The 24,844-nt window shown below is 41.0% G+C and overlaps 1 protein-coding gene across 2 annotated transcripts; it reads left to right on the forward strand.

Moving 5' to 3' along the window:
• Positions 1-1,096: 1,096 nt before the first annotated feature.
• Positions 1,097-16,934, forward strand: APOOL (apolipoprotein O like). Of its 2 annotated transcripts, none has more exons than XM_061445705.1 (9): positions 1,097-1,136; positions 4,927-5,031; positions 5,608-5,727; positions 7,326-7,380; positions 8,285-8,383; positions 9,102-9,193; positions 9,834-9,920; positions 11,135-11,291; positions 13,013-13,433. In XM_061445705.1, exons 1-9 carry the CDS (start codon positions 1,125-1,127, stop codon positions 13,108-13,110), a joined length of 825 nt encoding a protein of 274 aa, XP_061301689.1. In that variant the 5' UTR covers positions 1,097-1,124; the 3' UTR covers positions 13,111-13,433. The 2 variants fall into 2 exon arrangements, with proteins under 2 accessions (XP_061301689.1, XP_061301690.1); XM_061445706.1 differs by lacking the exon at positions 4,927-5,031 and adding an exon at positions 16,657-16,934 and having other exon boundaries at positions 1,101-1,136; positions 13,013-13,063.
• The last annotated feature ends 7,910 nt before the right edge of the window (positions 16,935-24,844 follow it).

The following is a 24,844-nucleotide window of genomic DNA, read 5'->3' on the forward strand; positions in this document are numbered from 1 at the left end:
AGTTGTAAGTTGCACTGCAACATTAAAAAAGGAACATATTGCTCTTTTTTCAAAGATATTAACTTATTTAAGAGATATAGTCTGTACATTATTAAAAAGAACATTTATTCTTCCTAAATTGAAACAAAGCTTTTGGTTTGGGAGGGGGAGGGAAATAATGTTGTAAACTTCAGTTGTAAATTTGGACTTCAATAAACGAAATTATCTGCACTTACATTTTGTGCTCGTGTGCATGTGTGCGTTCTCCAGCACCTGTAAGCAGGAGGAGTCATTACAGCCAGGCATCACACCTGGATTTGAGCTGGGAGACACGGAGCTTAGGGCCGAGCCATTCAAAGGGCAGCTACAAAGAAGGCTGAGACTCCCTTTTTACAAGAGTCCCGTGGTAAAGAGGGGCAACGGGCACAACTAACTGCTGCGGGGATGCCAGCTGCACACAAGAGGTAACTCTTCCCCAATCAGAGCAGCCAGCCATTACAGCAACCTCCCTAGGGAAGCTGTGGACTCCCCAGCACTGCACACGTTAAGAGCTGCTGGACAGGGTGCTGCAACACCAGTCTAGGTCATGCTTGGCCTGGAAAGGTTGGACCAGATCGTCCTTGCGGTCCCTTCCAAGCTGGGATTCTGAGTTATGAGCTGTGCCTTGGGCAGACAGCACCTCCCGCAGCTCGAGCTGTGGCTGCTGCACCCGAGCAGCCCACAAAGAGCTTTTCTGGCCCTTCCCCTACACTTACATGGGGTTTTTCTTCTGTTTCGTGTTCTAAGCCGGGGACACTTGGGATTTGAGCTTTTCTGACCGGAACAGAATTAGTTACCTTGTACCCTGGAGCAGATGTTGAGGTCAGAACGTTACAAACCCCGAACACAACCAACCGAGCACCGGGGAGACGCCACATTAACACCAGCAACTTCCGTGCCGCTCACTGAGCGACGGCCCGTTCCGGTGCGGGAGCTGCAAGGCCGGCAGCGCCCGCACCTCCCTCCCCGCGCCGGCCCCGGCCGCTTCCCGGTCCCGTTACTACCGCGGCGGCCGGCCCGGCTGTGGCCTGAGCCCGCCCCGAGCGCTGCGGCTCCTCCCCGCGGGCGCCAGCCCCTCCGTGCCGGCTGCAGGCGCCGTCGCTAACATGGCGGCCAAGGTGAGTGCCGCCTGGCGCAGAGGAGCGCGGTCCGGCTGCCCTTCCCTCGGCCCGACTCCGGCTCTGAAGCACCCATGGCTCGGGGGCAGCCGGAGGACGCCCCGCGGAGACTTCCCCCGCCCGTTGTGAGCTCCACACGGGGAGCGGGCCGGGCCGGTTTGTGCGGCCGGGGCAGCGGGGTAGGCCCACGGCGTTGAGCAGTTCCATGGCGGGTCGCTCCCTCAGACCCTCGGCCGCCGTGCCCGGTGCTCCCCAGGGCCGGAGTCGTGCCGGCGGCACCCTGCGGTGCTCCAGCAGAAGGTCGTGGTTTGTCGGAGCAGGGACATCCCCGCAGGCTGTGAGCCAGGGCTCAGCGGGAGGAGGAGGGAAGGACGAGGTGTCGGGGTTGTGTTCTCCGTTGCAGGAGCAGAGGTAGAAAGAGGTTCAAGAGGGCAGTTCAGTGGTACAGCACGGAGAGAAAGAAGTGTTTCTCTTGTGGTAGTTCCCCACCTGCTTACAGCCTCTCGCTCCGTAAGAGATCGCATATGAACATAACTTATTTTCTGTTGGCATTGTAAAGTCGTGTTATGTATTCCTGAATATTAAAATCACGCTGTTACAAGCTAACAGTCACAAGTATCTTAAAAGGTTTTCCATTGTAGAGATAATGCAGTGTCTTTAAGCAGGGAGGGAACGCACCTGCAATGAAGGAGGCTGTCTCTGGAGTGGTTGGTTTTCCAGGTTTCACAGTGGATTTGATAAATAGGTTGCTCTCGCATGAATCTTTATATTTACTTTTGCAAAGTATTTAAAATGCCTGTGAAAAACGTGATGCAAAGAGGACAGAGGAGTGAAAATGAAGCATCTGACCTTAGTTTGTTACAAGTACCTGGAAAAAGAAACTTTGGCTTTGCTGTGTGGCTGGGTCACCTTGAAGCGGTGTAGTCTGAACGATTTGGTACCTCTAGTGAAGTGATGGACTTTTATGTGTGTTCTTTATTGTTTACTACGAAAAAGTAACAGTTTTATGTTTAAGGTTTTACTTTCCATTGGTTACCATCTGGCAAACGACGATTAAAAACGAACCCATGGAGTATCAGGAAGTCGAGTTTAAGCAGGAGGATGTTTCTGTTTTGAGGCTTCTTCCTACCTTTAGGGCAAGTTGCTTTACTTGTGCTTCCAGTTCTTGAAGCAGGTATACAGGGTTTGCAGTTTCAGTGGTACACAGTACTTATGGTCTTGGAGATGAGCATAAATTAAATATCTGGGTTTATTATGCTTTAGTTTGTGTTCTGTATCTTTTGAGTTGATCATGGTGAATTCTTTGTCGCAGTGTAGTGCTTTTAACTTTATTGAATCTTTTATCTTCGATAAGATTCTAACACTTTGAAATAAACTGGTTTTGAAATGCAAAGACTTGAAGCTAAAATCATCCAGGTACATTTGGCAGTTTTATTGTTACTTTTTGGTTACTTTTACTCTAGTTCTGCTATTAAAAGGCACAGCTGCAACAGTTTTCTGCTAGAGAGCGTGTGATAAGTTTCTTCAGCAAATAACTGCAGTCTCCTCATCAGAAATAAAGCTGTGCCTCATCAAAAATAAAACTCTGTCTGTTGGTAGTGCTTTGAAACCACCATTGTGCTTTTTATGCCACGCTCAGGTGGCACGTGTTGCAATGTGATGGCAGTGTTAGAGGTGCACAGGAATAACCCTTGCCACTGACCAGAGCATTAAGGCGAATGATTTCTAGTGTCTTGATTCCTGTGATGCTTACTTAGGTCAGTGTTCGTGTAGAACCTTTCTCCAGAAGATGCCATCTGGGCTCCTGGCTTTTGGAGCTGTGGATCTGTGGCCATTAAGGGCTGGGTGATTTACTTTTGTTAGCTTCATAGGGCTTAGGTTTGAATCAGTTACTGACTGACCTGGAGACATTGTGCTGGCTGACCATGCAATTCCAGGATTTTTACAGCGTGAGCTTGTTGCAGATGTTTTTCTTCATACTTCTTTCCTAGTCTTTGACATATATGCGTGATTCTTCCATTTCTTAATTCTCAGCGACTTCTTTAGACCATTTCATAGGTAAAATGACTTTCAGTTTCTTTAGCTAAACAATGTATGCTTTTCCTTGTTTAATTCGTAGTATCCTTTGACGTAATTTGTGTAAAGTAGATTTAATAATACTAGCTAATTGAGGTCTTTTTCATATACCTAGGCATTAGATAAAGAGGATAAGCAACTCAGTGCAGTGAAGCCTCTTTAGTGTAGTCAAGGTGACATTGCTTTTGGTTCACCTTGGTTCTTTGTGATTTCAATGGGAAAGAGTGAAACCTTGGAATAATTGTGCCAGCATAAATGTTAGTACAGATGTTCGCTTGGATTTTAAACATTTATGCATTTGTCTTCAGGCCTCCAAAAGCAAAGCAGTTACTGTCAGTCAGGAATTGAACAGCTTTCATCATTCCCAGGATAGCTTTCTCTTTTAGCGCAGTAAACTCTGTTGTGACTTTTTAAAACACATTAATCAGATTTGTTAAATGAACAGTATAACTTCCTCATGCTTTCTCACTTTTAAACTTGATTTTCCTTCTGGTATCTACTGAAAGTCAGTATGGTGTCTCAGTATCACCTTGTGCTGAAGTAAGTGATTATGATACATTAATGCTCAATGAAATACATTAAACCTTTTGTCAACATGTGACTGAATTTTTCCACAGTGCTGGTCAGCCTGCATGGTATCAGCATGGCTGTAGTTTCTTTTTGTATGTGTAGGACTTTCCTCTATGGATTTTCAGAGGTGGTATCGCCTCTGTCTTCCTTCAGGCTGTATTCACGATTCCCAGTATAGTTAGAGGTCAACGTGGGAAAACCAGAGTTCTTTGGTAACATGACTTTTGGGTTCTCCCCCTCTGCCCTGCTTCAGACACAGGTGTGCTGCTGGTTTAACTTGCAAAGTGTCTGCTCTGCACCTGGGAGCATTTTTCATCCTTGTTTTCACGTTTCTAGAGTTTCAAAAATCCTTCAGGTGGAAACCATCACACCAAAGTTGCTGGTGCTTCAACATGTGGCAAGTTTTTGAATGTATGCAATGCCAGTGTGCTTAATGCCAGCTCCCACGGGAACTGCGTGGCAGTCAGTTAAAAAATACTCGTGTGAAGCTGTATTTGAGTGTTACCTTTGTGAAACATACAATGTTTATTTCCAAATAGTGTTCTAAGTAGACATCAAAGTCTCATGACCAAAGCTGGATTTCTGTAATTGACATTGTAACATACTTGATTGTATGTTACAATGGTAATTCTTAGATTCAGTTGCTGCTGTGTATTTTCATTGACCGTCAGGGCGCAGTTATTCCAGGCAGACAGTAGTTGAGTCATTCTCTGCGTTGGAAAGCAGATAACATTTTTTTTGTGATGCCATGGAGAAGTCCTGTAAATAAAACCTAGGTTTTGCTGAAACAAGAGTCATTCGTTGCCTTGGAGCACCTGTGTGTTGTATAGATTAGAACTTAATTTACATTAAAGGGTGATGGAAGGATCAACATGGCTTTGAACATAAAATTCTTCCGGGTGTTTTAGACACCGCTGTTGCTGTCCATGATCTCTCAGCTTTTTCTTTACCATTGTGATTTGAGAAAATCTGTGTGTATGACAGAAGAGGTTCCTAAAGGGCATACTGGTGTAAAAAGGTTTTAAAACTCACTTGCTTAATCTCATATTTGATCAAGCACGACACGACAGTAAAATCCAGACTTTACTGGAGGGCAATTCTAATTTCTTCATTAAGACTCCCTTTTTTCACCTGTCTGTCCCAGGTGGCAAAGCTGGCAGCTCTTTCTTCGGGTCTGCCGTTTGCATGTTTTACTGTGTATGCAGCAACAGAGAAGGAATCAAAAAGCCAGCTGGTGAAACCAGATCAGGTAAGAATCTTACTGTGTGTCAGCCTTTTAAATAATACTAGGAGAACCTATGAAACACCATCTCTTTCCATTGAATTATATTACCTGGTATATAAAATGCATAGCTAAATAATGTGATAATAAAAGTTACCTCCTAAATAACTGACCAGTATAGAACAAATAAAATTGTTATACGTGAACTGTAGTAAAGTTTTATCTCATTTTCATTATTGTGTTATTTCCAGGCTGAAGCCAGCAAAGATAAAAGAGTGTAACACTGATCATGATAGTGGTTTTCTGTTGTACAGTTTCTAGTAATATGTGTGTGTCTTCCAACTATTCTTGGTCATGCTTTTTGCGAATAAAAGATTGCTTTTATCATAGTAATTCTATTACTCAGAAGCTATACAGTACTTTCAGTTTTCAGTTCTGTAACCTGTAGTCATACTTGTGTAAAAGTAAGTTTGTAAATACAAAAGAGTGCAATTCAATATAGAGCTTTTGGCTTGGGAACACTAAGGATTTGCGGTCCTGAAAAACACTAGTCAATGTAAATACGAAACTCTCCCTGTAGTACAGTTACACTTTTCTTTCCAGCTACCAGTTTACTGTCTACCACCTCTGAAATCGAAATACATTGAAGAACAGCCTGGTTACTTGCAGAAGCAATTCTCTTCAGTAAGACAGACAACTGGCCACTATATTGGATGGTGCAAGGTAAGAAATTCCTGCATCCAAAGTTTCCTACAATTCCAGACAGAACTAGAGTAAAACTTTGAAAAACCAGCATGCCTCATCCTGGAGTATTTTTTGCAGTTCCTTTTATTAACATACACCTATAATTTAAGACGCAGAAATGAAACTTTCTTTCATTTTTCTCTGCTGTGCTTGTAACAGGGAACATGCATGTTCTCTCTGTTTCCCACATCCAAAGACAGCAAGAAAAACAGGTTCCCTCCAGCCAGTGCTAAGCTGGATCTAGGTCAGCCCACGATGTCAGGTTCAGAATGTCTCTTGGTTAACTTCTACAGCAAGAGTTGTGCAGGTAAATTCTTGCTGGCAGAACTTGGTAGTGTTTCAGAGTCTGAAATTCCAGGTACAGACCACAAAAGAGCTGCTTCCAAAGCATGGGTTAAAAGACCTGATTCAGGTACTTCAGGAAAGACAGAGTGAGTGCATCCCATGTAACTGTTAAAGCAGGCTCTTAATAATTAGTCATCAAAAATGCCTGTTACTGAATAGTCTGGGCGCAGGAGAAGATGTGATGTGATACCTATCACCATTCTCTTAACGGCTGGTAAATGACAGCTTTACCCTGGCTGCTGTTACTATGCTTTTTTATGCATGTATTTTTCTCTTACAAACAAAGTAGACTTTATTATTTGAAAAGCCAAATAAATCAAAATGCCTTCCTGTATTTGCTGTAAATTCTTATTTTCTTGATCTGAACATTTTGTCAGTGACTGTGTAACTGAAACCATTTAGTTCCAAATCTGTATCAAACTTCTCCAGGCCCTTCATCATTGTTTCCGAGATTGACTAGCAGTGACCTCTGCTGGTACAAATTCTGCACTACTCCAAACAAATGATTTCGGTGAAATAACTCAAGATGCTGTTCTTTTCATTAAACTCCTTTACAGAGTTTTACTCAATTAAACTCCATTAAAGAGTTTGGCTCAATTTGTTTAGCAGTCTGAGGACAATGATACTAATAATATGGTAGGAGAAGGATTTTTTCCTTTATAAAGAAAAAACTTGTAATTAAATAAAACTCCTTTTAAATTGGTCAATTTAATTGCAAACTAGTTGAGCACATCTTTGTCCTAATCAGTATTGCTTATCTTTAGTGAAGGTGAGCGCCATTTTTACAAACTAAAAGACAAAGTCAGTTTTACTGGATAAGTCTCTAAGGAACAGGAGATTATATTTTATAGTTGAATTTAATTCTGTTATACAGCTGGTGTCCAAAAGTTTTGCTACCCTCCAGTTTTGTTCCTGAGATGTTAATTTTGAAAGTGATTTTGCTACATTAAAGAGATTTTTTTTTAATGAAATATGGATGAAAGTGTGTGTGTGTGTATATATATATATTAAAAATATAGATAGGGTAGTCAAAAAGGGGCTAGATATCCGCACACCTCTGTAAGAGTTCATAGATCTGGTTTGGGTTTTTTTAGAGTTACCTCCTATTTCTTTGTCTCATTATGCTAAGCCACATGTATCAACCAAGTAGTTTTTTACTGAAAGCATCTACTTTTGCAAAGATTTTACATTTGTTTCCTCTGGTTTTGTTTTGTTTTTTGTTTTTTTGGTAGGATGCTTTTCTCTTTGTTAAAAATGGAATCATGGATTCAGTTCAATTTGGGAAAGGTAGGCAAGTCTCATATTTCTGAATTAGGCATTTTCTGTTGTTTCTTCTTGTGGCTTAGATGGTTGAAACAGCAAATTCCAGTTACAGGAGGAGGAGAGGTGAAAGGGGAGTGCACGGAAATGCTTTCTGCAAGTGTGGAAGAAGCAGACCTGCACTACTCTTAATTTATGGTGGAGTTTCATTTCTGTTCTCAAATGAGAAAAATGACCAATGAAATAGTACTTCTCATTCCTTTGATTTTAGCATTGCTCTTAAAATCATAGTATCTAAGAACTGTTGAAGCTGGAATGTCTCTAGATCTGTAGGTCTCCCTGTAGAGGCACTTCTATAGATTATCTAGTCCAGTCACCTGCTTAGAGCAAGGCCAAAGCAAGTTGGTTGTCTCTGTCCAGTCAGGTCTTGAACATCTGTGAGGGTGGAAATTCCACAACCCATCTTAGTCATAAAAATGGCTTCTTAATTCTAGCACAAGTTACAAGCAGTATTTGCATTCAGGTTCAGTATCAGAAACTCTTATTTTCAGATAATTTATTTTCCCTAAAAACAGTATACTGGGAGATGCCAAAATATGTGTTGTCTCATTTAATGTATACTTACTCAGAGTGAAATGAAAGCTTAAATCGCTGCTTTCCCTATTAATGGCTTCTAAAACAAAAAAAGTCTCCAAGGAGAAAACTTTGTTGTTGTGTTTTGGGGACTGTGATTTTTAGTTCTGTCTAAAGGGCTGCAGAAGTGTGCATCTGCAAAATCAGACATCTTCAGTCATTATGGAAAAAAATCCAGCTTTAGACTGTTTTCAGTTTAAGATACTCAGCATTTTGCTTTTATTTTTATTTCTTAAGTGGGAAATAAAGGGTTAATACTGAAATGCTATACTTTTTTGTTGTTGTTTTTAATTCTAAGATGCTTACATTTACCTGAAGAATCCACCACCAGAATTTCTTCCCAATGTTGGTATCATTACAATGTCAGGCTTGGCAGGCCTAGCGCTGGCAAGGAAAGGTAGGGTTTTTTGCTTGTTTTCACTATTGGTGTGTTGAATATGTAGCATGTAATAATTTCAATGGTCAAAAGGCTTTTCTGAAACATAGGTAAAAAACTATCTAACTGATAAATTGAAGAGACATCATTAAATGCTGTTTTTAGAAGCTGCCTAAGACCTAATAGAACAGGATTATATAGACATTTTCAATGTGGTATCAACAGAAATTCTAAGTGGGACATTTGTTTTGAGTTTGCTTGTTATTGGTTTTGAGAAACTGTATGGTAGGAAATTGGAGACAAATTAACAACTAAGGTTACCGAATGCAGTGAAAACTAAGGGAGTTCAGAGGGAAGATGCTAAAGGGTGTTGGCATTTGGCTAACAAGTATAAGAGAATACATGTCAGAAGGCATGGTTTCAACAGTTTTGAAGCCAGAAGGGTAATTTTATAGACAGAGCTGAATGACACAGACCTTCTTATAGTTTTCACTATATTGGAAAATCTAGTTCGGGCTTTGTTCTCACTCAAGAAACCAATGTTCAGAGTATCAGTGTCTCCTACAAACATGACTGTACTAAACTATTATCACACCCTGTATGCTCTTCTCCAGCTGTTACACGGGTAAGTTTGATATAAACAATGGTTAGGGGTTAAACAACTGCACTTAGTTGATACAAGTACTTCACTTTACGTTTCTTTGGCATCTGATTATTTGAAATATTTGGCTTTATACAGGTTCTAGATGGAAGAAAATTGTTTATCCACTGGGACTTACTGCTTCAGGGATTTCTGTTTGTTACCCAGCTCAGTCAGTGGTATTTGCTAAGGTAAGTTTACATCTGTTTTAATACTGAATTAACAGTGAATTTGGTCTTAGTATTCCGATTTCTCTTGAATTGCAAGTGTCGTGGGACTAGGAGTCAGAATTAACATGCATCTTTGTTAAAACGTGTAATGCATCACAGGTGTTAATTGCATAATTATAAAAAAGTAATAAAATAACTGAATTTTAAAATGCATTGTCTCACTTTTTAATGGTCATTTCTCAAATAAATGAAGATGACTTTATCCTGTTGAAATGAAAATAAATAAAAAATAAAGCCTTGCCAAACTTGATAAACAGCAATTTGAGATACTATAGGATAACATCTGTAGAATTTCTTGTTTTCCAGTTGTTGTCATCTTGATGTTGTCTACTTGACATTGCCAAAAAACTGTTGGCTGATCAGATTTTGATTTAGAATCACAGAATCATAGAATAGTTAGGGTTGGAAAGGACCTCATTTTGAGTAGGTGGATGTAGCATGTGAGTGCTACCTGTGGATTTCTAGCGCCAATTTGAACATTATTTAGGATTTGCTTGACATAAGAGTAATATGCACTAGATCTTGCAAATAATATGAATTTAATTTAAATGGTCTGTGTATTTTTTTAAAAGCTGTTTTTAATTTACATTTTTTTAAATAGGTGGCAGGGAAAAAGTTGCTTTCTGCAAGCCATCAAACCTATGGGGCTTTGCAATCACTGTGGGCAGTAAATGAAGGTGTCACCAAGGTAGGCTTTCTCAGTAATTTCTGTAACTCATAAATGCAGAGGGTGAAAAAAGTACATTAGAAGGTCAGGTACTGGTTGCTCATACTGTTAAGGTCACTTAATTGTGTTAAGTGAGGCACCAGAACCCTTTTATAACTTCAGTGTTTTATCGATGCCGTAGCCATTACGGCTTTTGCACCAGTATATACCGAGATCTCTTTTGTAGTCCTACAAAACAGACAAGATGCACAAGAGAAAACCAAGTTTCTCTTACAGCTCTTTTTTGATCTTAACAAAAATAATCCATTTGTGATTCCAGCTTTGGTTCTAAGGAGACCACTGAATTTAGGATAGAGATACAAAGAATCACAGTAGGTATAACTGGCTTAATGCTTAAACATGTCAGTGTAAATTATATATGGAATTTGGGTTAGTACAATCTGGACTTAAACATGTTTTTTCTGCAACCTGAAAGGGCTTTTCTCCAGTGAAAATTTCAGCTTTGCACAGTGATTTGTTTCTTTTTCTCTTTTTAAAGAAGATGCAAGTTTCTCATTTATATTAGCATTTAGAAGTATTTTGCTTTAAATTTATGGTGTTCATTTGTATACAGCCCTCACCTTATATTTTGACTGAGGAGCACAAATGGAACAATGAGTTTTCAAAATGAGATTCAGATAAATGTCATTAAACTGAGAGTGAAACAAGAATTGATGTGATAAAGACAGTTTCTATCAATTTTTTTCCCCTCAGTGAAGCCTGTTCCCAAAACAATATATTATTTTTCATTACTAGGTTATTACCATGACTTATCTTTCTGTTTTCTGTTAAATAAGGGAGTAAGTGTTCTGAAAATAACTAAATGCTATTCCGGTCTTGTGCAAGGCTCTAGGTTCCTCATCTGTGAATGAACAGTGCCTTCCTAGTGAAGGACTTTGAGGGGGTCAGGTAAAAGCACAGTGTCAGACTGAAGTACGTACTGATGACAAAGTAAATTTCCTTACATGTGAATTTGAAGTTGTATGTGAACTGTGGGGTTCTTTCGTGCGTTTTAGTTTCTCCATCTGTGTCCCTTGCTTGCAGCTGACTTTAACATTACTAGTTGAGTATCATTGTATGATATTATATCTGAAAATAATGTCATAACAGATAAGCTTTCAGACTTGAAAGCTTTGTTTTGCCATGAAGTATTAAGCATATACCCTTGTGACTTTTTCTTAATTTTTGGTTCACAGATGCAGCAAGAGTCAATATCAGTTACTGGGGAAGATAAGAAAAAGAAAGAAATTTCTAGTACAAAACCTGAGTCTGCTATTGAGTCAAGATCATTTAACAGAACAGAATCTTCTCCAGTAGAGTCTTGGAGTAACGAAGATCCAGTGCCTTCATCAGGTGAATTAAACATTTCAAGTGTAATCTCAGGGCACCTTGCAAATCCAGTTACTTCATTTTGTAGTTACCCTTGCTTTAAAATAGAGCAGACTGTTATAGCATATTATTCTTGAAAATATATTGTAGACACTGTTATTTAGTACATACTTCAGAGCCTCAGGGGGATAATTTTCTCACTGTGGACCCTGTCACACTGTCAGAATACTTATATATTTGTTGTTCTCTCTCAATAATGTTTTGTTTCATTCCATATGGTGTGGACCATATCCCACATTGCTAGTTAATGAGATGATGTCAAGTACTTCCCTTAAATACCTACTTTAAAGTATCTTTCTGTTATCAGACTACCATAAGTATAACTTACAGGATTACTGCTGGACTTGTGTGAGAACATCTAATTTGAGTTACTGTTCACTTCTCCATATGGCTTCTGTATCTTCAGATACTGGTAGAAGAGGAATGTGTAATTGCCAAATGAGGCACTGGATTTTATTTGCTAGGTTTTTTGCAGTGGTGTTCTTTGTGCAGCTCAAGTGGTTGAGATAATTGCCTAGATCATGTAAAAGCATATTTAACATATGACTATTTTGATAGGCCAGTTGCTAAGAGAAATAGTGCAATTACCTATTAAAGGAGAACTAAATTAATTTTAAAATAGTTGCCTTTTGTAGGGGCAGTTTCTGACTCTGGTTGCTGAAACTTGCTTCCTTCTTTTTCCTGTGTTCTTTACCAGAGCATTCATTTTTTTTAAGCAGAAAATACTTGAATGGGGGTTTGATTCCCTTTATTTTCACTATAATATACATTCACATCTTTCTTTGCTTTGCATCCGTATTTTTCCTGATTTAGTTGTGGAATGCTTTGATCTGTTTTTACATTGGCTTCAGGCCGGACTGTCTTTGATGGTTTAACGTGTAGACATATCCTGTGTCTTTACTGTCGTGGCATTAGTTCTTGTCCCTAATACAGCCAAAAATGCCCATGTCCTAAATTAATTTGTGCTGTCAGAGATATTTATTTTCACTAGCCCAAACAGGGCAGAGCTTTCAGGAGAGCATGGCACCCTTGGCTAAACCAGCTGATGTAGCTGGAAGAGAAGCAGGCTAGTAGTAGGAGGTACAGTACTAGATACCCTGCCTTTATATTCTCTGAGACCTTCTGTATCACCAAGTATCACCAAGTATGTCATTCTTTGTGCATTGTCATTCAGGGTGAGTGTGAGGGTTCAATGCTTTAGTAAACAGTTCATTGGTTTTGGAAGTCATGAAGTGAAAATAGGTAAGAGTTTGTCATAATTTGGAATTCTTGCCATCTGGCAGCAGCTTCAGTGAAGATACTGATGTGGTTGGTTTTGGGAGACAGATCTGCTCCTGCAGTTAACAGGACAAGACTAGGGATTTTTTTCCATGTCCCAAACTTTCTCTTCTTTTTTAACGTGTAGGGCAAAGCCATCACTATTTATTCTCTCATTCTGCTGCATTCAAGAAGTAGTATTAAGGTATAGAGAGCAGAAGGAAGAGTGCTCCCCATCCACTGCTGTATGCTAATAATTAGAACATACCTTCATCATCCTGAATCACTTACACAGTTTTAACTAGAATGTACATATTTTGATCCTTTGTGTTTGCTAATACAGTAGTTCTCAAAATGTGCCAATATGTTGGGTTTTTTCTACAGCTCAAATACGTATTTTAATTAAATTTCTTTACTATCTCTAACAGGACCAGTGAAGACATCAAAATTTAAGCCTGATCCAAAACTTATGGACCATGGTCAATCCAGCCCAGAAGATGTGGATATGTACAGTACTAGAAGCTAAGAGAAATATGCTTACAAACCTTTGCAAAGTGTTACAGATAGGGGGAGGGAAAGAAGAGAAGGAATATTCCTTATGATACGTGCTCTGTGATGTATAATTTCATCAGGTATTTTCTTATATCCCAGTTTGTATTATTCACTTACATGGTTCTTAGTGGATGTTTTGTTTCTCACTACCTGTAAGTGGTGAGAGTTCACTCATTGTCAGTGTTGTTAGTGAGACACTGCGAAAGTGACCTTTGTCAGGGTCTTCTCACAGTGAGGTTTCTCTTTGCCAAGCTTGTTAATAAATGTCACTTCACAAAGGATACTTGAAAATGTAAACCTACGTCTGTAGTTCGGCTCAGATGTTCATAGATCTGAAAGAAGAATGTGATGGATGGGGTTTGCAGAAGCTTCGTTGTCTTTTTCTTCTTTCAGCTCTGGAATGAAGGGCAAGAGATTAGCACTAAAAAGTCACTTGTTAACATCATGCCAATAGCATTATCTTCAGTGCTTGCATAAACAAGCCACTTTGTTGTGTTGCTTTTTTTTTTTTTTTCATTTTGAAATCATTTCTTGTCTGCTCATGTTCATTTTCTCATCACCAACACCCCCAAGTCCTTCTCCGCAGGGCTGCTCTGAATCTCTTCTCTGCCCAACCTGTAGCTGTGCCCGGGATTGCTCCGACCCAGGTGTAGGACCTTGCACTTGGCATGGTTAAACTCCATGAGGTTGGCATCAGCCCACCCCACAAGTGTGTTGAGGTCCCTCTGGATGGCATTGCTTCCCTCCAGGGTATCAACCGAACCACACAGCTCGGTGTCATTGGCAAACTTGCTGAGGGCGCACTCAATCCCGCTGTCCATGGCAGCGATGAAGATGTTGAACAAGACCGGTCCCAACACCGATCCCTGAGGGACACCACTCATTACTGGTCTCCAGCTGGACATTGAGCCATTGACCACAACTCTTTGTGTGCGGCCATCCAGCCAGTTCTTTATCCACCGAGTGGTCCATCCATCAAATCGATGTCTCTCCAATTTAGAGACAAGGATGTCGTGTGGGACAGTGTCGAACGCTTTGCACAAGTCCAGGTAGATGCCATCAGCTGCTCTACCCCTGTCCATCAGTTCTGTAGCCCCATCATAGAAGGCCACCAGGATTTCCCCTTAGTGAAGCCATGCTGGCTGTCACCAAGCACCTTGTTGATTTTCATGTGCCTTAGCATGCCTTCCAGGAGAATCTGCTCCAAGATGTTGCCAGGCCCAGAGGTGAGACTGACTGCTCTGTAATTCCCCGGTCATCCATTTTCCCCTTCTTGACAATGGGGGTTATATTTCCCTTTTTCCAGTCATTGGGAACTTCACCTGACTGCCATGATTTCTCAGATATGATGGCCAGTGGCTCCACAACTTCATTCTCCAGCTCCTTCAGGACCCACGGATGGATCTCATCAGGACCCATGGACTTGTGCACGTTCAGATTTTTAAGATGGTCTTGGACCATATCCTCTCCTACAGTGGGCGCAAGGTCTTCATTCTCACAGTCCCTGCATCTGCCTTCCGAGACTTGGGTGGTTTGGTCAGAGCCTTTGCCAGTGAAGACCGAGGCAAAGAAGTCATTCGGAACCTCAGCCTTCTCCAAATCCTGCGTAGCCAGTTCTCCTGAGAGCTTCCTGAGGGGGCCTACATTCTTCCTCTCTGTTTTTTATTTGCTATGTACTTGTAGAATCCCTTCCTGTTATCGTTAATACCTCTACCTAAGTTTAATTCTAACTGGGCCTTAGCTTTCCTAACCTGGTCCCTAGCTTCTCGGACAACATCCCTGTACTCTTCCCATGCCACCTGTCCTTGCTTCCACTTATTATAAGCCTCTTTTTTCATTTGAATTTTCCTCAGGAGCTCTTTATCCTTCCGAAGCAGGTTCCAGAAGAAGCCAAAGTCTGCTCTTTCGAAGTCCAGGGCAGTGAGCTTGCTGCACGTTCTCCTCAGTGTCCTGAGGATCTCGAACTCGACCATCTCACAATCGCTGCATCCAAGGCTGCCCTGGAGAGTCACATTTCCAACGAGCCCTTCCCTGCTGGTGAGCAGGAGGTCAAGCATGGCACCTCTCCTTGTCACCTCCTCTATTACTTGCAGAAGGAAGTTGTCCTCTACACAATCGAGGAACCTCCTGGATTGCTTGTTCCGGGCCGTACCGTCCTTCCAACAGATGTCAGGGTGGTTGAAGTCACCCATGAGAACAAGGGCCTGTGAGCGTGAGGCTTTTCCTATCTGTCTATGGAGTGCTTCATCTGCAGGTTCTCCTTGATCAGGCGGTCTGTAACAGATCCCCACAGTAATGTCCCCCATAGCTATATTCCCTTTAAACCTGACCCACAAACTCTCTGTTAACTGCTCACCTGTCCCCAGTGACAGTTCCATACTCTCCAGCCTATCCCTAACATAAAGGGCAACTCCCCCTCCCCGCCTGCCAGGCCTGTCCTTCCTAAAGAGCCTGTAACCTTCCATTCCAACACTCCAGTCGTAGGAGCCATCCCACCATGTTTCTGTGATGCCTATTGTATCATACCCCCGTAGACATGCACACATCTCTAATTCCTCTAATGTATTCGTAGTGTTCAGGAAGTTGGAAACCATCTGCAGTTTTGAGGCTTAAAGTGCTCACAAATATTAAAAATGCAGAATTAATAGCCAGCCAGTTGTTTCCTCCCAGAAGTTTGTAGGCAGTGCCCATTGATCTTGGTAGGGTTTCCATAAAATTCTGTCATTTTCCATCGGAATGAAATTAGACACTAAATGTCCTAGGATTAAACTTTCCAGCACTGCTTTTATCATTGTGTATGGCACTCTACTGCTCTTCGATCTCCATTTCTCTTGGAAAGCACAAAACAACTCATATAAAGGTTGGAACAGATCTGCTGGCCTTCCTTGAACAAAGTGCAACTCACAGTGATGATCACCCTGCTGCATAATCTCACCTGTATCTACTATGGCACTTCCCTAACACTTAAACTGCAAAAGGACACTGTGCTTGTACTTTGTCCTTTGATCTGCTGAATTCTGTTACCTTTCATGAAAATACATGCTTTGTTGTAAAGTTGAGGGGGAAAGCAAAAGCAAACTTAGACAAACACTTAGTTTGGTTGGATGATGAATGGGATATGAAGGGATATTTGCTCATGTTCTCCATAAGAAGAAATTTTAGAACCTTATTCCTTCTTCTGAGGCTTGTAAAGGCAAATGACTAGTGAAATACAGGCAAGCAGTATTCCTAGTGTCATTGAGGGACTAGCAGAAGTTGTAAGGAGATGCACAGTGTGTTGTCTAGAAAGTACACGATGAATGAGCGAAAGAATGAATAAGGCTTTTGGGATGTGTCAGAAACAGAGAAGTATTGATATTTTGGAATCCAAATTTCAGGCAAAGTGTTGAACTTTGTTACAGAGTCCAAGTAAGGTGAAGTCAGTAAATGTGAGGTTTAAAGAAAAATTCTATTAGTGAAACTTGCTTAGGACAACTGACCTAGAATTTCATGTGTTTTGTTTCTTTAATCATCTCTTAAGGTCCAGAAAACTCAGAATTCAGGCAGCAATCAGAGGATATCAGTCTTCACAGAGCTCCTGAGCAAGACACATTTAGTGTTCCATCACAGAGAGAGGAGTAGAAAAATTAGTATGTGGGCTTCATATACCATTTCCAGGGAAACGGATGAAGATGTAAGGCAGGAAGTGAAAATGGGGAAGAAATTACTACTTACAAGTGCAAGACTGGATGGCAGAAATTGCATTATCTGTCTACCTTTTGGTCAGATTCTGGATTAGAAAACATGATTCAAAAACCATCTGCTCTACTCCTAGATTCTGTTTAAGTTCTAACTTACGTCCTTTGAGTCAACAAGAAAGGTAAGATGATGCAGGTTTGAATGGGTTTAGTAGGGCTTTACTGTGGTGATGTTTTTCAGTGGGGAACTGCACACAAGAATTAGTCTCCTGGGAGCAGGGAGAGAAGGTTCCTTGGGTAGCTGTTAAGGAACACGCATGTCTGCCCTTTCCAGGCAAGAGTAGGCCTTAAAGGAATCTCTGCCTGCAAAAGCTAGTCTTGTCCTTTCCGTACTTGTAAGGTTGTTATTACTAAGGTCTCATAATACACATGAAAGGGTCTGGTCTGCAAAATGTATGTTGGACTCTGTGCTGGTTAGGCAGTCAGGAATTAGATGTTCCGTGCAAGCAGTTTGTATTGCAGCCCTTGGTCTTAGAAGAAGGTTGTGCTATAAATGGACATGATGCACAAAGCTATCCTTAGGCTGTATTTTGGTCTGAAATGACTCCTTAGGGTAAAACTCTAATAGAACTATACCTTAGAGTTGTCATTCAGAAGTCTTAAATGCATTTTCTGGGGCATAACTTAAAATTAGTGCTCCTACCCACTTCGATGGGTGAACAGTATGAGTGAAGTGAACTCTTCTGATAAAATGGTATCCCTGTGCTGTGTCATATCTTCTTGGATGAGTGAGCGGGCACAGGTTTATTCCAGTACAGGGTTTGCCTGCTGCTATCACTTCTTGGTTAATTTTTTCCATCAGGTGACATTTCTCTTTTTCAGGTCTTTTCCTACAAGACAGGGTATGGTTTTGTTTGTTTTCTATCAAGTTTTTGTTAAATATCCCCACACAGTTGAAAAGCTGGGAATAAAATTAGTGCCTTAGGTGCTGGCACTGGAACAGCTACAGCCAGAGATGACTTTTTCCTATCTGCAGCCAAAGGAAGTGGGACAAAGTATTGAGAGGTTTTGTATCCTGACCAGGTGTGTTCTCTGCTTTTCAGAAATGCCATAATCGAGCTCTCAGCTGGTGTTTCTGTCCTGGAGCATAGGTTTAACAGTAGTGGGAAGGGATTTTTGGTAAAGCCTGGAATACGGTATATTGCAGTGGTTCCTTGCTAACATGACTTCTGTTGGAGTCAGCATTGTCTTGTCCACCCATGTGAGATACTTGATGAGAGAAATTTCTAGAGGTACCAAAAAAGATGTGGGTTATTATAGAGAGGCTTGGAATGTATTTGCTGAAATGAAGGCAGCCCAGATCAGGTTACTGATCTGCTCTTGTGTGAGTATTGGAATGGTGACTGTGAATCTTTATTCCTTGGCTGCCATTTCCTAAAGCGTTTCTGTGCAAAAAGGTGCCTGCTCTCTTCAGACACCTGAACCTCTGCTCTGCAAATGGCTTGTTCCCGATAACTACAAGGAGCTGTAGCCACATCTCCCTATCAATAATTTATAGTAAAGGTGCTATGCAGTGGCTTTAAAAAAGCAAATTCAAGTCTCCGTCGTGCCATGCTTGTGAGTCTTCATGTTAAATGTGTGCCTGACTTGATCTCAGGATCCCAGCCGCGGTACACAAACCTGTTCAACAGTGAAAAACTAATGTGGATATGCAGGGAAAGTTGCAGTGCAAGACATGGTTTTATTAATTTATACTGAAGCACTGAAACGCCTCTCCAATGTGTCATGAATGGTCACTTACAGTTTCTTTCATGGTGCAGTAATGCAGTAATATAATACAAGTCAGAATATATACTGTAATTTTTATATATTTGTAAAAAGTTCAAGGTCCTAACTGGGTCACATAATATTTTATAATATAGAAAGTGCTAATTTAATGCATGTTTTTCATTTACAATTGGGTATATTGAGATCTGGAAATTGTTGATATTAATTTTTTATTTGCATAAAACTGATTGTTATCCTTTATTTTGTCATATTGTTGTGAAGCACCTGAAAATAAAGGGTGATGTGATACTTTTCAAAGGTTAAGCTTAACTTTTGTGTGTTTTCTTCCTGTAGGGAAGATTGTCAATGCCCTGTCTCTAAAGTACATATTAAGAGTTGATTTGGTAAACATGACTATGTCACAACTGTTTCACTTACATTGGGGGGCAAAAACTTCACCTCTGGGGTACTGAAACATACGTTCCTGGTTGAAATCACTGCAGTAATGTACAGCACATGTAAAATCCGGGATGTTGAGCATTAATGTCTCTTGAATTTTGAGGAGTGCTTCCATTTTCTTTTCATGGTGATTTCTTCTCAAGGCTGCTGTAGCTCAGAGCTTGGGAAGGAAGGCTTTTATCTGTGCTGGAGGAACGACAGAAGCAGATAGCAAATACATTTCTCTCAGTACAACTCCATGATAATCTTGCAGGTAAAGTAATTTGCCAATCCAGGGGTCATAAATAATGTAATACATGATGTGACCTACAGTGTAACTACTCAAAAGAAGAAAAATTGTGTGAATAAGTAACGTGGCTGTTTTGATGGCAGATTATAGTTATGATTCTTGAGTAACTTAAGAAATACTGTAAAGATATTTTAATGCATCGGTGTAGTTACCTTGTGAAAGTTCAGAGTATCTGTGAATACACTGAAATACAGAAAGTGTATTTTAAATCTAAAAAGAAAGTGGGGTCCAAAAAGCCTGGACTTCATAAAAAGGAACACGAGTATGCACAAGGGTGTAGGTTTTATTTTAAGTTGCAGAGATTCTAAGAAGCAAAGCTCAGATACGTGCTGATGGTGAGCTGCTGTCAAGAAAGACCGTCACTGAACCATTCTGGAAGTTATGGTATCATTTATATTATCATGTGTTGATGTGCTCTTCAGAGCAAGCATACAAATCAAACTGAAATGCTAAGGAGGAGGAGATCTAGAAGTTGGGAAATCTTGTTACAGTTTTCATTTGAATTTCAAAGTCTGCTGGCTGGATCTATTTTATGTTGCAAAAAATGAGTATATGGGTATGTACTAGCACATTATAGAAGAAGAGAGAGGGAAGTGGAAATTTCATCACAGACTCGGAAGTGGTGAAAGGGACATGCACTTGGGAGTTCTGAGTTCACTGCAGGGCAGAGTCGGAACACAGCTGATCAAGGTGCAGTCAGTTCTTTGCCCTTCTCGTTTATGGGCTGGAGGAGATTGCTTTTACTCAAACAACGAAAAGAAACTCCTTGTGTTTCCCTTGCTGTGATCAGCTGAGAGATCTAAACTGAGGCTAGCATGGGTTTAAGTGTTGGTAACTTTTTCTGTGCTTTCTTTGTCGTAGTCCTTATATCAATATTGGAGAAAGAAGTACCTTGCTTGCTTTTTGTGCCTCCCTCTGAACCTTGGCTACACAATGGCAGTAGAAAGTATTCTCCAAAGCTGTCTTGAAGCAAATCTGAAATTAGTTAAGGTTAATGAGCAGTTGACTGGCTTCAACCATGAATTTTGGTCAGTAACTTTCCTTTAGTTATAGCTCTTCATTGGAGGAAATAAAATGAATTTAGGGGTAGTCTACCTGGACTGTAGTTGTGGAATGCATAACTTTACATTTGATTGTGCTGTGTTCCAGAAACTAAGAGAATAAGAGACAGAGCTGGGTACACTGTAAAATGTAAAGGTCATTTCTGTTTGTGCCTAATGGCATTTGTTGTGTTTGTTGTTACCGAAGTAGGCACTGTAAGAAGAAACCTGCTGATGGCCTCTGCAGCCCATTGTGAGGCCTGGTCCAAACCTGTTGCATTCAGCAAAATGCCAACAATATCACAGAAAGGCGATTTCTGCATCCCTGTCTTAATCCAGTGTCAGAGCCCCAGGTAAAGATGCTTGTTTATCACACAGCCTGAAGCTGCACTCGGCAGCTCTGAGCTGGAACCAGAGAGGACATTCCCTGTCAGCTGGAAGAACAAAGCATGTGTGTGAACACACGTTACGAAGGATCACGCCATTTCTTTTACTGAGGTGTATGTTAATTTCTCTGTTCTTTGTGAGTGTGATTCTGGGATCTGTTATAAAGAACTACTCTGACAGGGCTGAGGATCACTCATTTGTGGGTGGCTTTAACAGTATAAATGACAACAAAATACTTCAGCAGTAGCTGGGGTAGATGCTCACTTTGGAAATGATGAGCAGGGAAGATTCTAGTAAGCCTTTAAGAAGTCATCTAGGGAAGGCAGTATCTTGGGAGAAGATGTCACATTCCTGTCCATGATGGCTTTCTCCCCGTTATTCTTTGAGACACTTTCAAGACAGTCGTGAGGTGTTGCTGGGCACGTTTCAAAGCAGCTCATGGTGCAAACATCAAACCCAGGCTTGGAAGAAAATGCTGCAGCCAAGAATCAGAAACTTCCAGGTAGAAGGACGAACCTCTGGGGTATAACTTGGGCTATTGACTTTGTCATTCCCTTCTTTTACCCAAAATTCATCTCCCCGTTTTATGCAGGCAGATTTTTACTTTTTATCCCTTCTCTTTATATATGGGTATATACTGTTCCATCTCCCCATTTTATGCGCTCAGATTTTTAGTTTCTATCCCTCCTCTTTATATCTGGGTATATACTGTTCAAGGTCTGCTCCTAAAATTAAACGTGGGGAATTTTTTTTCCTATCAAATGTTTTTATTTTTAAAAAAATCTATATCTGAAAGAGAGCTGCAGCTTCCACTTGTGCTACATTTGGGTACCCCAAATGAAACAGCACTGAGCTGAGTCACTAGCAACAGAGAATTATCATTTAAGTTCAAGCAGTAGTCTTGGTATAGACTCCTATATCAACACTATTATTTGAAATACTTATTTCTCCTAGCTGTTAACAAATGTTCTGGCAATAATGAGGAGGAATATGCGTGATCCTTCATGGCAAACTGGGGGAGAAGTTTAGGTAAAGTCATGATACTGGAAGTCAGGAAATCAAAAGAAAACCAGGCATTGCAACCATGTTTTGTAATGGAACAGGTGGGTTGAAGGAAGAAGTGTTGGCAGTGTTCTACGTGCTGCAGCTGTGATCAGAGCAGCAGTAAGTATTGCAGCAAAACCTCATTTTTTCCCTAGGAGCAAAAACATCTTGAGAGCAGCCTGCTAATAACCTTTAATCATAATTTTTATACTCTTGATCCAGGTCTTTGATGTGTCTTTTAAACCAGTGTATATTCAAGGAATTTCATCGTCGAATACATCTGAAGTTTATCTTTAAAAGGTAACATAACCCTAAAATGAGACCAGATAAATGCTTGTGACAGACACTTTTGTGTGCTGAAGCTCCTGTCGTTAAAGGAATACTTCGTGTATGTATTTGAAAATTCAGAGATAGCAAGATTGATGAGACATTCTTATGGAACTACCCAGTTGTCAGAAAAGAAACATGCTGGAGAAGTTATCAGGAAGTATCTGCTCCAAGTTAATTAGTAATCCTTTATAGAAGAGGATGCTGTAAAACGAGCTCAAAATCCATGATCCTCACCTTGCTACAGTAAGGGTAGCAGAAAGGAGGGTGCGTTTTTCTTGCAAAAACGGGAAGAAACAGCTTCAGGATGTGTGCTCTGAAAGCCTTGCTGTTCATCCTCTTTGTGGCCAGCGATGCACTGGATGAAGAGGCTTTAGAACGTAAGGCATGGCTGCTTTGTGGCTTTAGAGCTTGTCAGAATAGGGACGTGTCTGTCAAATTCCGGGCTTACCTATGGTAGTGCTGCTGTGGTATGGCAATCCCAGGGGTATTGCTTCTGAGGGAATTCTCCTTGTGGTTTAGGTGGAGTTTATTTTGAATACCAGGAAGACAGTGGAAATGTCAAGACCTCTGTGTGACAGCTGCTTGCCTGTTTGCTGTTAAAAAGTGTTTCCTAGTTCTTGGGTTCGGTACTGCCAGGAGCATGGGGATATTTTACAGACACAGCTGCGTGAGGCAAAAACGCTTTTGCCTTGGCCAGTGGGGAGGAAGGGGGTTTCCATCTTTTTTTTGAGGTAAAGGCTGTTCATAGCATAGTTCCTCTACCTAATTATGCATCAGTCAGGAGTGTTAATCCTTTCGTTGCTGGTGGAAAATCTCTCTTACAATAGCAAACCGGTGATACTAACGATGCTCTGGTACTGACTTTCCCCCTGTCAGTTGCCAGGTAGGCTCAGAATGATCTGCTCAGAGATCTCTGCCAGTTCTAACTTCCTGGCTTCATTCTAAATGTGCATCTTATGATAAAAAATTACACAAAATGTTATTCAGCTGTATTGGCTGTTTTGGGGTTTTTCAAGTATCATAATGGTGCTTGGCCTTACAACGTACAGTCAGTTTTGGTTTTTCTCCTGGGCATCTCCAGTGATGTCTTGCAGTTGCTTGTTTGGTCACACGTTATAGGTCAGGATGTCAGGTTCATCTCCCTAAGTCATAGACTTCAGTGGCTTTGCACCAGAGCCTCTGTGTCAGCTCGTAGCTTGGTGGTGTGTGTACAACATTGTCCTGGTTTCAGCTGGGATAGAGTGAATTTTCTTCCCATTTACATGCTGTGCTCTGGCTGTAGTCTGAGAATGGTGCTGATAACACAGTTTTAGTTGTAGCTAAATGGTGTTTATACTAAGTGAAGGACTTCTCAGCTTCTCATACCCTGTCAGTAAGGAGGCTGGGGGGGGAGGACAGACATCTGCCCCAAACTGGCCAGAGGGATATTCCAGACCGTGTGGTATACTCAGCATATAAACTGGGGGAAGGCTGGCTGGGGGCTGCTGCTCAGGAGCAAGCTGGACATCAGCTGGCAGGTGGTGAGCAATTGCATTGTGCCTCACTTGTTTTGTATATTCTGACTTTTATCACTGATGATATTATCATTACCGTTTCCCTTCCTTTCCTGTCCTGTTAAACAGTCTTTATCTCAACCCACGGATTTTACTTTTTTTGCCAGTTCTCTCCCCCATCCCAGTGGGCTGGGGGAGCGAGCAGGAGGCTCTCTGGTGTTCAGCTGCCTGCTGGGGTAAATCACAAGCAGCATTCAGTCTGAATCCCACACTGGAAAGAAACAGGTAGGAGAGAATGCAGTGCTTGAGTGTCAAACATGGTGACTTTTGATGTCTTTATTAGCTTGCTGATGAGGAAGCTATATTTAGACAGCCCTATGCCTGTGAAGTACTGTTAGCACTTAACTTCTGGAACGTGATTTACAGCCCACAGTGTTTACACAGCAAAAGAGATGGAGGAGAACCGCCAGTAACACAAAACAAATCCTTTTGCAGACCAAAAAAGGGAAGAATCCCAATGCACAACACACAAAAAGGTTTTAATTTGGGTTATAATTAATTAGAAGGTTTGAGTCTCAAGTGGGTTTCATGAGTTTTAGCCTTTGCCAACGACAATCCAGAGATGATACATAATGGAATTCAGATACAACCATACTTCACTGATGCGATAAAAATCCTAATAACAGAAGCTGTACAGTTTACTGGCTAACTGGAAGATGGGTACAAGCCAGGGGGAAGTAATTTCAGCTACACCATTTCTCAAATGGTTTCAAAGCTTTGAAGGGGCAGGTCACTGGAAAGCAGGATTTAATATCCAAATAGCCAGAGTTTATCGTGTGAATTACATTTCTGAGGCAATTAAACCCACTAAACGGTATGTTATGGTGTAATTGCAGTAACTAAGTATTGGGTTTGTTTTCATTCACAGCCAGCTGCACTGGAGTTAAGGACTTTGGGGCCTGCCTGGGTAACACAGACAACTTCTGCCCTACCAGTATTTCTTGCCAGTGTAAAAATGAAAAACCTTTCTGCAGGTAGGGGTGGTGGTGGTTTCTTTGTCTAAATATGTACTGTGCAAGTGCAGCTCTCAAATATAGTCTGAATGATGAACTAAATATAGACTGCAGTGTTGTGATCCATGAAAGTAGATGTTGCTCATCATTCACGATCTGTATAAGCTCGTACAAAGCATCAAATCTGGGCTCTGGGTGCAGCATTTTCT

The sequence above is a fragment of the Pezoporus flaviventris genome, unplaced genomic scaffold (assembly GCF_033815535.1).
Source record: "Pezoporus flaviventris isolate CSIRO_AGI_PZ_B2104156 unplaced genomic scaffold, CSIRO_AGI_Pfla_v1 ptg000005l, whole genome shotgun sequence".
In the NCBI taxonomy this organism is placed as follows: Eukaryota; Metazoa; Chordata; class Aves; order Psittaciformes; family Psittacidae; genus Pezoporus; species Pezoporus flaviventris.